General features: G+C 43.0%; 1 protein-coding gene across 2 annotated transcripts in view; it reads right to left on the bottom strand.

Annotated features, from left to right (window-relative positions):
* Positions 1-2007: 2007 nt before the first annotated feature.
* Positions 2008-14401, bottom strand: part of ell2 (elongation factor for RNA polymerase II 2) — a 35672-nt gene continuing 23278 nt past the window's right edge. For both annotated transcript variants that reach the window (XM_041892121.2, XM_041892122.2), the window contains exons 11-12: positions 6467-6511; positions 2008-3001 (exon numbers count right to left, since the gene is read on the bottom strand). In XM_041892121.2, the coding sequence (XP_041748055.1) occupies positions 2885-3001; positions 6467-6511 (162 nt within the window). In that variant the 3' untranslated portion in view covers positions 2008-2884. The remainder of the gene's footprint in view (positions 3002-6466; positions 6512-14401) is intronic.

The following is a 14401-nucleotide window of genomic DNA, read 5'->3' as shown; positions in this document are numbered from 1 at the left end:
ACAGCCTCTCCCCAAGCCGTCGTATGAGAACGATTAGCGCCTAGCCACGCTAGCCTCGCCCTCATGTGGGTGTTAACAAGCAAGCTAGGTAGTGCTATGTATAAACAGCCATTGTCAGACAATCCAGTAGGGTTTGGAAGCTATGGTGCGCGTCGATTGGTCACTCGCGTCACGACATTGCGACGGATTTGAATAAATTCAGCTTCCCCAAAATTTAGTCCCACCCTGTACAGCTCCCTCGCACATGCTCGCGTCGCTCAACGGTCCTCCTTCCCACTAAGCTTCTCTTGCTTTCCTTCCATTGAGAGTGAATAGCTTCCGATGTTTCACCGCGCGATGCCGCTTCCTAGTGTAAACGCACTGTTCGTAGCAACGCTGCTAAATTTTCGGAGCAGTCTTTAAAAGGAGGAAGGAGGGGGGCAGTGAGACAGACTAGACCATGGGAGTTGTGTGTAGCCTAGCGTTAAAAAAAATCTAGAAAAACTGAGCCAATCACTCAAGTTATTTGAGTGAGGTTCCAACAAAGTTTCTATTTTGTTGGGAGTGGACCCTGTTCTGTAGTACTCTACTGGGACCCATGAGTGTCAAGATGTTTCAGGGATCTCCAAATAAGTATTTTTCACGTCTACAAATCCCTATAAAGCATGTATTGAGCTCATGGTCCTTGCATAGTTTGACTTTCAAACTGAAATGTAGTAACACTGGAATTTAGTTTGAATTGTGACTAAAGAGGGCCTTCCTGTTTTAAAGTGACACTACCTCTGGAAAGAGTCAGTCTGCTGCAGAGACCCATCCAAAGGAAGCCCCAATCATATTATGACAGTAGATATGAGGTCTATCACAGACCTTACATTACATCATACTGCATCATCTTCAGTTTCTTACTTATAATTTTGGATTTTTTCCTCCCCCACTGAGAAAGTAGAGGAAAAAAAAGTTCAAATTTAGGATAAGTACTAGAATACTACCCCAAAACTGAAATATCTTCCAGGGAACACATTTTATATCCCGTCTCCAGTATCAGTGTCTAGTGTCTCATAAATAAAGGCTGAACCAGTAGGTAGATATATACCAGAACAGTATTTCATTTTCTGGGACAGACATTCTAACACAGGTTTGTAAACATAATATTTCCCTTGAGCTCAAGACCTTGAAATAAAGATGTTGATTTTCATACTCATAACGCATGCATCCATCCATCTGTCCGTCAAACTAAATCAACATGAGTTCAATTAAAAAACAAACAGAAATGCTATTCGCAGTTCTTCCATAGTTCTGCTGCACTGACAAAACTGGAATCTTGTTCTTGTTCTCAACTGGCTTACCTGGTTAAATAAAGGTGAAATAAATAAAATAAACAAAATACGCTAGACAAGGTGTAAATGCCTTCATGCGCAAATATTGATATAATAACCATCATATTGAAGTAAACTTGGAGTCACGCAATGATATCATGTGGTCCTCCCACTACACCTCGGGAAAGCATGCAGTTTATTAGGCTACAGATTAAATAAATTATGAACTTCACAGTGTGGTGAAAGTGCATGGTGATGAGCTTGATGCTCTTTTCCAATAAATATTGAGGGTCTTATTCTGGTGACATGATGATCAATGCTTGGCTGCCGTTTGACAAATAAAAAGAATCTCGCTCTCATCATGTAGGTAGCCTACTCGCACTGTACCTGCTAGCTGTTGGCTAGAGCGCGTGCCACGACCAGAGTGGGCACATACGCTATATAACGCAACATTTCTCTGACATTTTCCATCAGCCTTTGAAAACGTGATGGAAATCCATTTAACTTGTATTTTAAAAAAATCGGTACATGGGAATTTATCAGCAAAAGTAATTTTTATGTGCACTACTTCATCACGCACAGACTTTTATCCGCAACAAGTCAGTTTGATGAAAACATCTCTGGTGGGAAAATGTTGATTTTAGAATATTTGCATGAAAATCGGTCACCCATTGGATGGAAACCTAGCTATCCCCCCCCCCCAAATCTCTTACTCCCCCCCGTTTTACATAGGCGCCCACCCACACATAATACTCACATATCCACCCACAAACCACCCTGACCTTTGTAGTTCCTCTTCTGACACCCCTGTCACCTCTCAAAAAAACAATAATAATAATAATAATAATAATGACACAGGTACCACTTACAACCTCACATATTTCATATTCCGTCCCCCCAGACAGACACACACTTCATGCTGGTGTGTGACCTGTAGCCAGGTGGTTGTAGTTCCCCCGTGTTGCGACTCGACATTACAGAGTGTAAACTAACACCTTAAGGCATCCTTTTGCGCCGAGAGCAGAAACACTGATGTTGCACAGGTAGCGCCCCCCTGCTGTCAGGGGACGATACTCCTAAATTTACCCCAGCCTCCCATTACTCCCCCATGGCCATTATAAACCAGGCACACACACATTGGTGTTGCGTCTCAATGGTCTAAAGTGGATTCCTCTCCTTATGCCCTCTACTTCACAATGAAAGAAGAGGGTGACGGGAAGATAAGCAACTTCGGACAATTGGGACGCAGCATGGGATCTCCTCTCACGTGCAAAATGGCTTCAGAAAGTCAAACACATAAGGTCCATGTTTTTTTGCATTGCGTTCGGAAAATATAAACTTTTTAAACAATAAATCATCTGACCAGTCGAAAATAAATACATCTCCCTCTTTTTTTTTTTTTTTTACTTAAATACAAGTGTAAGTATAATATTTTCTCTGCTTTCAAAAATAAGTTTAATTTTTGGATAAAGTCCTTCATAGGCTAGAAGTGTTAACTGTGGCAGCAGAGGCAGGGGGGTCGGAATAAATAAAAGCCAGTTGGAACCCCCTTACTCCACACACCCCTTAAACCACCTCAAAACTGTGGTCTAGCTCCAGGACTGGGCCCTGCGCTGGTCAAAGTCAGCGATGAGGCGCTTGATGTGGGCCAGCTTGTTGTGCAGGTACTCGCAGCGCTGCTTCTCCACTTGGTAGTTTGGGCTGTGCTGCAGGGTGACACACACTCAAAGAAATTAGACTCCATAATATATGTTACCTGATATGCAGTGTTTAGAAAGCCATTCATAACGTTTTTTGGTTGAAATACTGTTATTTGACCGCTCAACGTTCCAATGCAGTGTTTGGTCTGCCTCCCTGCGCTGAATAAAACTGGACAGCTGTAGCCAAGCTTAGCAGAGTCAAAGTTTAATCATCTAATGTTATCAAAACAAATTGTATTTTTCACATGCGTGGGAAACGACAGGTGTAGACTGAAAGTGAAATGCTTACTTACGGACCCTTTCTCTCAACAATGCAGAGACAAAAAAATAAAAATACTAAACACAAGGAATAAATAGAAAAATAATAAGAAATAAATACACCATCAACAGCACACCACCCTGCATCCCACTGCTGGCTTGGTCAAAGGAGATCCCAATGCCCAAGGGCAGTGAAGGGGACATTGCCCTGTGTAGGGTGCAGTCTTTCGGATGGGCCATTAAACGGGTGTCCTGATTGTGGTCATAAAAAAATCCCATGGCACTTATCGTATGAGTGTTAACCCCAGTGTCATGGATAACTTCCCAACCTGACCCCATTCCGTCATGTTGTGCTTAGGTTCATTGTCCTGTTGGAAGGTGAACCTTAGGACCTCAGACTGGGGCGGAGCGCTCTGGAGCAGGTTTTCATCAAGGATCTCTGTACTTGCTCTGTTAATCTTTCCCTCGAACCTGACTAGTCTCCCAGTCCCTGCTGCTGAAAAACATCCCCACAGCATGATGCTGCCACCACTATGCTTCACCGTAGGAATGGTGCCAGGTTTCCTCCAGACGTGACGCTTGGCATTCATGCCAAAGAATTCAATCTTGGTTTCATCAGACCAGAGAATCTTGTTCCTCATGGTCAGAGTCCTGTAGGTGCCTTTTGGCAAACTCCAAGCAGGCTGTCATGTGCCTTTTACTGAGGAGTGGCTTCCGTCTGGCCACTCTACCATAAAGGCCTGATTGGTGGAGAGCTGCAGAGATTGTTGTCCTTCTGGAAGGTTCTCCCAACTCCACAGAGAAATGCTAGAGCTCACCTCCCTGACCAAGGCCCTTCTCCCCTGATTGCTCAGTTTGGCCGGGCAGCCAGCTCTTGGAAGAGTCTTGGTGGTTCCAAACTGCTTCCATTTAGGAATGATGGATGCCACTGTGTTCTTGGGGACCTTCAATGCTGCAGAAATGTTTTGGTCCCCTTCCCCAGATCTGTGGCTAGACACAATCCTGTCTCGAAGCTCTACGGACAATTCCTTCGACCTCATGGCTTGGTTTTTGCTCTGATATGCACTTTCAACTGTGGATCTTATATAGACAGCTGTGTGCCTTTCCAAATCATGTACAATCAATTGAATTTACCACAGGTGGACTCCAATCAAGTTGTATAAACATCAAGGATGATCAATGTAAACAGGATGCACCTGAGCTCAATTTCGAGTCTCATAGCGAAAGGTCTGAATAATTATGTAAATAAGGTAACATTTTATAAAAACCTGTTTTCGCTTTGTCATTATTATGGTGTGTAGACTGATGAGTAAAATGCTTTATTTAATCAATTTTAGAATAAGGCTGTAATGTAACATTTGGAAAAAGTCAAGTGAATACTTTCCGAATGCACTGTAAGTACAGTTGAAGTCGGAAGTTTACATACACCTTAGCCAAACACATTTAAACTCAGTTTTTCACAATTCCTGACATTTAATCCTAGTAAACATTCCCTGTCTTAGGTCAGTTAGGATCACAACTATATTTAAATGTCAGAATAATAGTAGAGAGAATGATTTATTTCAGCTTTTAATTTCTTTCATCACATTCCCAGTGGGTCAGAAGTTTACACACTCAATTAGTATTTGGTAGCATTGCCTTTAAATTGTTTAACTTGGGTCAAACGTTTCAGGTAGCCTTCCACAAGCTTCCCACAATAAATTGGGTGAATTTTGGCCCATTCCTCCTGACAGAGCTGTGTAACTGAGTCAGGTTTGTAGGCCTCCTTGCTCGCACACGCTTTTTCAGTTCTGCCCACACATTTTCTATAGGATTGAGGTCAGGGCTTTGTGATGGCCACTCCAATACCTTGACTTTGTTGTCCTTAAGCCATTTTGCCACAACTTTGGAAGTATGCTTGGGGTCCTTGTCCATTTGGAAGACCCATTAGCGACCAAGCTTTAACTTCCTGACTGATGTCTTGAGATGTTGCTTGAATATATCCACATACTTTTCCTTCCTCATGATGCCATCTATTTTGTGAAGTGCACCAGTCCCTCCTGCAGCAAAGCACCCCCACAGCATGATGCTGCCACCCCTGTGCTTCACGGTTGGGATGGTGTTCTTCGGCTTGCAAGCCACCCCCTTTTCCAAACATAACGATGGTCATTATGGCCAAACAGTTTTTTTTGTTTGTTTCATCAGACCAAAGGACATTTCTCCAAAAAGTACGAGCTTTGTCCCCATGTGCAGTTGCAAACCGTAGCCTGGCTTTTTTATGGTAGTTTTGGAGCAGTGGCCTTGCTGAGCGGCCTTTCAGGTTATGTCGATATAGGACTTGTTTTACTGTGGATATAGATACTTTTGTACCTGTTTCCTCCAGCATCTTCACAAGGTCCTTTGCTGTTATGGGATTGCTTTGCACTTTTCGCACAAAAGTACGTTAATCTCTAGGAGACAGAACGCGTCTCCTTCCTGAACGGTATGACAGCTGCGTGGTCCCATGGTGTTTATACTTGCGTACTATTGTTTGTACAGATGAACGTGGTACCTTCAGGCGTTTGGAAATTGCTCCCAAGGATGAACCAGACTTGTGGAGGTCTACAAATCTTTTTCTGAGGTCTTGGTTGATTTCTTTTGATTTTCCCATGATGTCAAGCAAAGAGGCACTGAGTTTGAAGGTAGGCCTTGAGATACATCCACAGGTACACCTCCAATTGACTCAAATGATGTCAATTAGCCTATCAGAAGCTTCTAAAGCCATGACATCATTTTCTGGAATTTTTCAAGCTGTTTAAAAGGCACAGTCAACTTAGTGTATGTAAACTTCTGACCCACTGGAATTGTAATACAGTGAATTATAAGTGAAATAATCTGTCTGTAAACAATTGTTGGAAAAATTACTTGTGTCATGCACAAAGTAGATGTCCTAACCGACTTGCCAAAACTATAGTTTGTTAACAAGAAATTTGTGGAGTGGTTGAAAAACAAGTTTTAATGACTCCAACCTAAGTGTATGTAAACTTCAGACTTCAACTGTATGTAATGCAAGAGCGTAAAATGGCTGTCCTGCGTAGTTGCATCGCAACAACATGCAAGTGCCAAGCCCAAAATTTGGGCTTGACACAACTACGCAAGGAAACACTATTTTGCCTAGCAAATTTGGTTTTAGACACATTAACTAGCTAGTAGCTCATTGACTACATTTGCTATATAAGTATTTGTTTTACTTACTAGTCTCATTTTGTTGTACTCCTTCACCACTTCTTCATGTACCTCCTGCAAAAGTTGAAACAGTGTCGCTTTCATTTACATGAGCATAATGTGTTCCATTGAGACAATATATATATATATTTTTTAATCTGACCTGGTACTCTTTGGTGTAGACCTAGTTGTTATATGACCTGAGGGGTATACTACAAAGCAGGATCAATGAGTTAGCCAGCTAATTTGCCTAAATATTCTTAATTATATATATTAAGCTTGAAAATGGGCATGGTATAATTGACTCAACAACCAAAAATGCATACAGTGCTTTCAGAAAGTAATCATACTAGTCTTCAAGGGTCCAAAAAGTTGGACCCATTCTGAAATGGACCCCGGACCCGATATGCATAAAATATATATTTTAAAATAGAGACCTGTTCCATAGAGACCTGTTCCAAACGGACCTGTGGACAACTAGACCCACTCCGTACAGAACTGGTCGGATCCAGACCCGGTCCGATCAGAGTGCGGGAAGCAGCAGAAAAGTATTTTAAGCTACTTTATAAAAAAAATCGGAGCTGATGAAGCACGAGAGGAGGGAGAGACAGGTGCAGCTCTAGCAGGCGGGGGAAGGGCCGTACTGTGAGCGAGTGACACGGGGAGCAGGGTGGAAGAGACAGCAACAAACCAAGCCGACTCACGCTATAGTAGACTAATAGCTACCATAGCTAGGTTATTTATCATCAAATATGATAACGTAGTACCTGTCTTGATTGCATCAAACTGGGATAAGCTAGTTAAGCTAGCTAGGCTAATTGAGGCTGCAGTGCACGCGCTTTCTCATCCTATAGTTTCAAATAAAAACTCCATTCAGAATATTAATTATTCAAAGTCTAAGCCGTTGGGAGAGGGAGGGTTCTAAACTGACATATGTAATTGTTTTAAGATGATCATACTATGGATAATTTAGCTATTTGATTTGGAATTTCTGGACCCCTTTAGTAATTTTATTTTAAATACAATTTGATAAAATATTGAATTTGGCCTTTACTACTATAGCCCAGAGAAACACATTGAATAACATTAATAAATGGCAAAAAAAAAGGCAAAATAAATAACAAGAAACAAGGTTTTGAAGTGTTTGTCCTATATTTAGGAGATATAAAAAAACTCAGGAAATATATACACACACCTTTTTTTAACTAAACATATTTAACCCCTTTTTTGGGTAGGCATAAAACCACCTTCATACTTCCATTCATTTTTAAAAACCGGTACCGGTTACCTTCAGATGAGTCCCGTAACACTTGTGGGGGTCGTAGAGCGCTGCCACCTTTCACCGCAGATGCAGAATTGCAAAGTCGGCAGATATCTCTAGCTTAAACTGAAGGATTTTGATGGGGATTTTTTTATTGTGTTACTTAGATTGACGCACCGGTGTGTCAATCGACTCTAGGATTAAGTAGCAGACTACTTGTTGGCTCTTGGTTGTTGTAACCTATCCTACTCCTTTAACCCATAAGAGTCTTATTTTTTGTTGTCGATGTAAGATAAGCGCTTATTTTTGGCACTAAACAGTCTCATATACTTCCATTCATTTTTTCAACTGGTACCGGGGGACCTTGACGAGTCTTGTGAAGCCTGTGGGCGTCCTAGAGCAAAACAACCTACATGTACGTGTTCGTGAGAGTATCACCTTTGCACAGATTGGTCAAATTGGTGTGTAGCCCAAACTGTTCGGACGCTACATGCAGAAGTTGTCAGATCGGCTGTACCGAGTCCCAAGACGCTTGTGGGGGGCGTATAGGACAACGGAGAACACCATTGTGTTCGTGAGAGTCTCATCTAGTTTGTAGGCCAAACCGTTCTGGCGCTAAGGACGATTTTGATGACTTATGGTTGGCCAACAACAAGCTACACACCCAACTCTCATGAAAAGCAAGAGCAGCAATATAAAATATCTAATTTCTCACACTTGCTCTACTGCAGCAGCCTCGTTCGGATCTGTACGGGCCCTTCTGGACAAGTCAGTTCAAATTACACATACCCGAGACCCGTGACATTATTTAGAATTCTGGATCCGGACCAGCTTGGGTATTCAGGTAAAAGGTGGATCTGTGAAGACTTTAATTCATACCCCTTGACCACCCTGCTCTATAGCGTGAGTCGGCTTGGTTTGTTGCTGTCTCTTCCACCCTAGTCCCCGTGTCACTCGCTCACAGTTCAGAACCCTCCCTCCTGCTTTGGTCATTTTCCTGTTGGAACGTAAATCTTCGCCCCAGTCACTTGCATTCTGAAGCAGGACCTCATCAACGCTGGAATGGCTTCAGAACAAGAATGTGAACGTCTGAGTGGCCCAGAAAAAGCCCAGACTTGAATCCCATTGAACATCTGTGAAAGACTTCAAGATTGCTGTTCACTGCCACTCCCCATCTAACTTAACAGAGCTTGAGAAAATCTGCAAGGAATAATCCAGATGGGTATGTCTGTATCAGCTTTGCACAAGACGAGTCAAAGCTGTAATCACCGCCAAAGGAGCTTCTACAAAGTATTTCCTATTTTGTTGCATTACAACCTGTACTTGAAATTGATTTTTATTTGGATTTCATGTAATGGACATACACAAAATAGTCCAAATTGGTGAAGTGAAATGAAAAAAAATAACTTTAAAAAAAATCATTCAATAAATAACGGAAAAGTGGCGCGTGCATATGTATTTACCCTCTTTGCTATGAAGCCCCTAAATAAGATCTGGTGCAACCAATTACCTTCAGAAGTCACATAATTAGTTAAATAAAGTCCACCTGTGTGCAATCTAAGTGTCACATGATCTGTCACATGATCTCAGTATATTAACACCTGTTCTGAAAGGCCCCAGAGTCTGCAACACCACTAAGCAAGGGGCACCACCAAGCAAGCGACACCATGAAGACCAAGGAGCTCTCCAAACAGGTCAGGGACAAAGTTGTGGAGAAGTACAGATCAGGGTTGGGTTATAAAAAAAAATCTGAAACTTTGAACATCCCACGGAGCACCATTAAATCCATTATTAAATAATGGAAAGAATATGGCACCACAACAAACCTGCCAAGAGAGGGCCACCCACCAAACTCACGGACCAGGCAAGGAGGGTATTAATCAGAGACGCAACAAAGAGACCAAAGATAACCCTGAAGGAGCTGCAAAGCTCCACAGCGTAGTTTGGAGTATCTGTCCATAGGACCACTTTAAGCCGTACCCTCCACAGAGCTGGGCTATACGGAAGTTGCCAGAAAAAAGCCATTGCTTAAAGAAAAAAATAAGCAAACACGTTTGGTGTTCGCCAAAAGCCATATGGAAGAAGGTACTCAGGCCAGGTGAGACTAAAATTTAGCTTTTTGGCCATCAAGCAAAACACTATGTCTGGCGCAAACCCAACACCTCTCATCACCCCGAAAACACCATCCCCACAGTGAAGCATGGTGGTGGCAGCATCATGCTGTGGGGATGTTTTTCCATCAGCAGGCACTGGGAAACTGGTCAGAATTGAAGGAATGATGGATGGCGCTAAATACAGGGAAATTCTTGAGGGAAACCTGTTTCAGTCTTCCAGAGATTTGAGACTGGGACGGAGGTTCACCTACCAGCAGGACAATGACCCTAAGCATACTGCTAAAGCAACCTCGAGTGGTTTAAGGGGAAACATTTAAATGTCTTGGAATGGCCTAGTCAAAGCCCAGACCTCAATCCAGTTGAGAATCTGTGGTATGACATAAAGATTACTGTACACCAGCGGAACCCATCCAACTTGAAGAAGCTGGAGCAGTTTTGCCTTGAAGAATGTGCAAAAATCCCAGTGGCTAGATGTGCCAAGCTTATAGAGACATACCCCAAGAGACTTGAAGCTGTAATTGCTGCAAAAGGTAGCTCTACAAAGTATTGACTTTGGGGGGTGAATAGTTATGCATGCTCAAGTTCACATTTTTTGTCTTATTTCTTGTTTGTTTCACAAGAAAAAATATTTTGCATCTTCAAAGTGGTAGGCATGTTGTGTAAATCAAATGATACAAACCCCCCAAAAATCAATTTTAATTCCAGGTTGTAAGGCAACAAAATAGGAAAAATGCCAAGGGGGGTGAATACTTTCGCAAGCCACTGTATTTACACACACACGCGCATATATCTCTCTCTCTCTCTCTCACACACACACACACACACTACTGTTCAAAAGTTTGGGGTCACTTAGAAATGTCCTTGTTTTCGAAAGAAAAGCAATTTTTTTGTCCATTAAAATAACATCAAATTGATCAGAAATACAGTGTAGACATTGTTAATGTTGTAAATGGCTATTGTAGCTGGAAACTGCTGATTTTTTATGGAATATCTACATAGGTGTACAGAGGCCCATTATCAGCAACCATCAGTCCTGTGTTCCAATGGCACGTTGTGTTTGCTAATCCAAGTTTATCATTTTAAAAGGCTAATTGATCATTAGAAAACTATTTTGCAATTATGTTAGCACAACAATTTTCAGCTGTGCTGATTAAAGAAGCAATAAAACTGGCCTTCTTGAGACTAGTTGAATACCTGGAGCATCAGCAATTGTGGGTTCGATTACAGGCTCAAAATGGCTACACGGAACTACACGGCAGGACCTGGTCAATGACCTGAAGAGAGCTGGGATCACAGTCTCAAAGAAAACCATTAGTAACACACTACGCCGTCATGGATTAAAATCCTGCAGCGCACGCAAGGTCCCCTTGCTCAAGCCAGCGCATGTCCAGGCCCGTCTGAAGTTTGCCAATGACCATCTGGATGATCCAGAGGAGGAATGGGAGAAGGTCATGTGGTCTGATGAAACAAAAATAGAGCTTTTTGGTCTAAACTCCACTCGCCGTGTTTGGAGGAAAAAGAAGGATGAGTACAACCCCAAGAACACCATCCCAACTGTGAAGCATGGAGGTGGAAACATCATTCTTTGGGGATGCTTTTCTGCAAAGGGGACAGGATGACTGCACCGTATTGAGGGGAGGATGGATGGGGCCATGTATCGCGAGATCTTGGCCAACAACCTCCTTCCCTCAGTAAGAGCATTGAAGATGGGTCGTGGCTGGGTCTTCCAGCATGACAACGACCCGAAACACACAGCCAGGGCAACTAAGGAGTGGCTCCGTAAGAAGCATCTCAAGGTCCTGGAGTGGCCTAGCCAGTCTCCAGACCTGAACCCAATAGAACATCTTTGGAGGGAGCTGAAAGTAGTGTGTGCAAACCTGGTCAAGACCTACAGGAAACGTATGATCTCTGTAATTGCAAACAAAGGTTTCTGTACCAAATATTAAGTTCTGCTTTTCTGATGTATCAAATACTTATGTCATGCAATAAAATGCAAATTAATTACTTAAAAATCATACAATGTGATTTTCTGGATTTTTGTTTTAGATTCCGTCTCTCACGGTTGAAGTGTACCTATGATAAAAATTACAGACCTCTACATGCTTTGTAAGTAGGAAAACCTGCAAATTCGGCAGTGTATCAAATACTTGTTCTCCCCACTGTATATATATAGCTCAAAAAAATTAAGGGAACACTAAAATAACACATCCTAGATCTGAATGAATGAAATAATCTTATTAAATACTTTTTTCTTTACATAGTTGAATGTGCTGACAACAAAATCACACAAAAATTATCAATGGAAATCAAATTTATCAACCCATGGAGGTCTGGATTTGGAGTCACCCTCAAAATTAAAGTGGAAAACCACACTACAGGCTGATCCAACTTTGATGTAATGTCCTTAAAACAAGTCAAAATGAGGCTCAGTAGTGTGTGTGGCCTCCACGTGCCTGTATGACCTCCCTACAACGCCTGGGCATGCTCCTGATGAGGTGGCGGATGGTCTCCTGAGGGATCTCCTCCCAGACCTGGACTAAAGCATCCGCCAACTCCTGGATAGTCTGTGGTGCAACGTGGCGTTGGTGGATGGAGCGAGACATGATGTCCCAGATGTGCTCAATTGGATTCAGGTCTGGGGAACGGGCGGGCCAGTCCATAGCATCAATGCCTTCCTCTTGCAGGAACTGCTGACACACTCCAGCCACATGAGGTCTAGCATTGTCTTGCATTAGGAGGAACCCAGGGCCAACCGCACCAGCATATGGTCTCACAAGGGGTCTGAGGATCTCATCTCGGTACCTAACGGCAGTCAGGCTACCTCTGGCGAGCACATGGAGGGCTGTGCGGCTCCCCAAAGAAATGCCACCCCACACCATGACTGACCCACCGCCAAACCGGTCATGCTGGAGGATGTTGCAGGCAGCAGAACGTTCTCCACGGCGTCTCCAGACTGTCACGTCTGTCACATGTGCTCAGTGTGAACCTGCTTTCATCTGTGAAGAGCACAGGGCGCCAGTGGCGAATTTGCCAATCTTGGTGTTCTCTGGCAAATGCCAAATGTCCTGCACGGTGTTGGGCTGTAAGCACAACCCCCACCTGTGGACGTCGGGCCCTCATACCACCCTCATGGAGTCTGTTTCTGACCGTTTGAGCAGACACATGCACATTTGTGGCCTGCTGGAGGTCATTTTGCAGGGCTCTGGCAGTGCTCCTCCTGCTCCTCCTTGCACAAAGGCGGAGGTAGCAGTCCTGCTGCTGGGTTGTTACCCTCCTACGGCCTCCTCCACGTCTCCTGATGTACTGGCCTGTCTCCTGGTAGCACCTCCATGCTCTGGACACTACGCTGACAGACACAGCAAACCTTCTTGCCACAGCTCGCATTGATGTTCCATCCTGGATGAGCTGCACTACCTGAGCCACTTGTGTGGGTTGTAGACTCCGTCTCATGCTACCACTAGAGTGAAAGCACCGCCAGCATTCAAAAGTGACCAAAACATCAGCCAGGAAGCATAGGAACTGAGAAGTGGTCTGTGGTCACCACCTGCAAAACCAGTCCTTTATTGGGGGTGTCTTGCTAATTGCCTATAATTTCCACCTGTTGTCTATTCCATTTGAACAACAGCATGTGAAATGTATTGTCAATCAGTGTTGCTTCCTAAGTGGACAGTTTTATTTCACAGAAGTGTGATTGACTTGGAGTTACATTGTGTTGTTTAAGTGTTTTTGAGCAATATATATATATATATATATATATATAAATAATATAATATACACACACATTCAAATACATATATACACACACATACAAAATATATACAAATACACAATACATACAAAAGTATGTGGACAACATTTCAAATGAGTGGATTCGGCTATTTCAGTCACACCTGTTGCTGACATGTGTATAAAACCATGCAATTTCCATAGACAAACAGCAGTAGAATGGCCTTACTGAAGAGCTCAGTGACTTTCAACATGGCACCATCATTCTGCCCTACCAAGCAAAAAGGCAGTAACTGCTCATAGCGTGGAACTGAGAAAAAGTGCTTTTATTTACCTTGGTTTCACAGTAACCTTCTGCAGTTACTGTTAACATGACCCCCATTTTCTCCAAAACACAATAGAGGCAGGATACTTGTCCACATGATTAAGCATGTATTTAATGTAGCAAAAATGACAACTCATTTTTCGACCAAATGAGCAGTTACTGCCTTTTTGCTTGATAGGGCAGCATAGGATCTCGCCTTTCCAACAAGTCAGTTCATCAAATTTCTGCCCTGCTTGAGCTGCCCCGGTCAACTAAGTGCTGTTGTTGTGAAGTGGACACATCTAGGAGCAACAACGGCTCAGCGGCGAAGTGGTAGGCCACACAAGCTCACAGAACAGGACCACTGAGTGCTGAAGCGCATAAAAATCGTCTGTTCTTGGTTGCAACACTCACTACAGGAGTTCCAAACTGCCTCTGGAAGCAATGTCAGCACAACAACTGTTCGTCAGGAGCATAATGAAATGGGTTTCCATGGCTGAGCAGCCGCACACAAGCCTAACATCACCATGCCCAATACCAAGTGTCGCTGGAGTGGTGTA

Source organism: Coregonus clupeaformis, chromosome 12 (assembly GCF_020615455.1).
Source record: "Coregonus clupeaformis isolate EN_2021a chromosome 12, ASM2061545v1, whole genome shotgun sequence".
NCBI lineage: Eukaryota > Metazoa > Chordata > Actinopteri > Salmoniformes > Salmonidae > Coregonus > Coregonus clupeaformis.
Note: the sequence above shows the minus strand (reverse complement) of the source record. Positions and strands in the feature narration are given on the sequence as shown.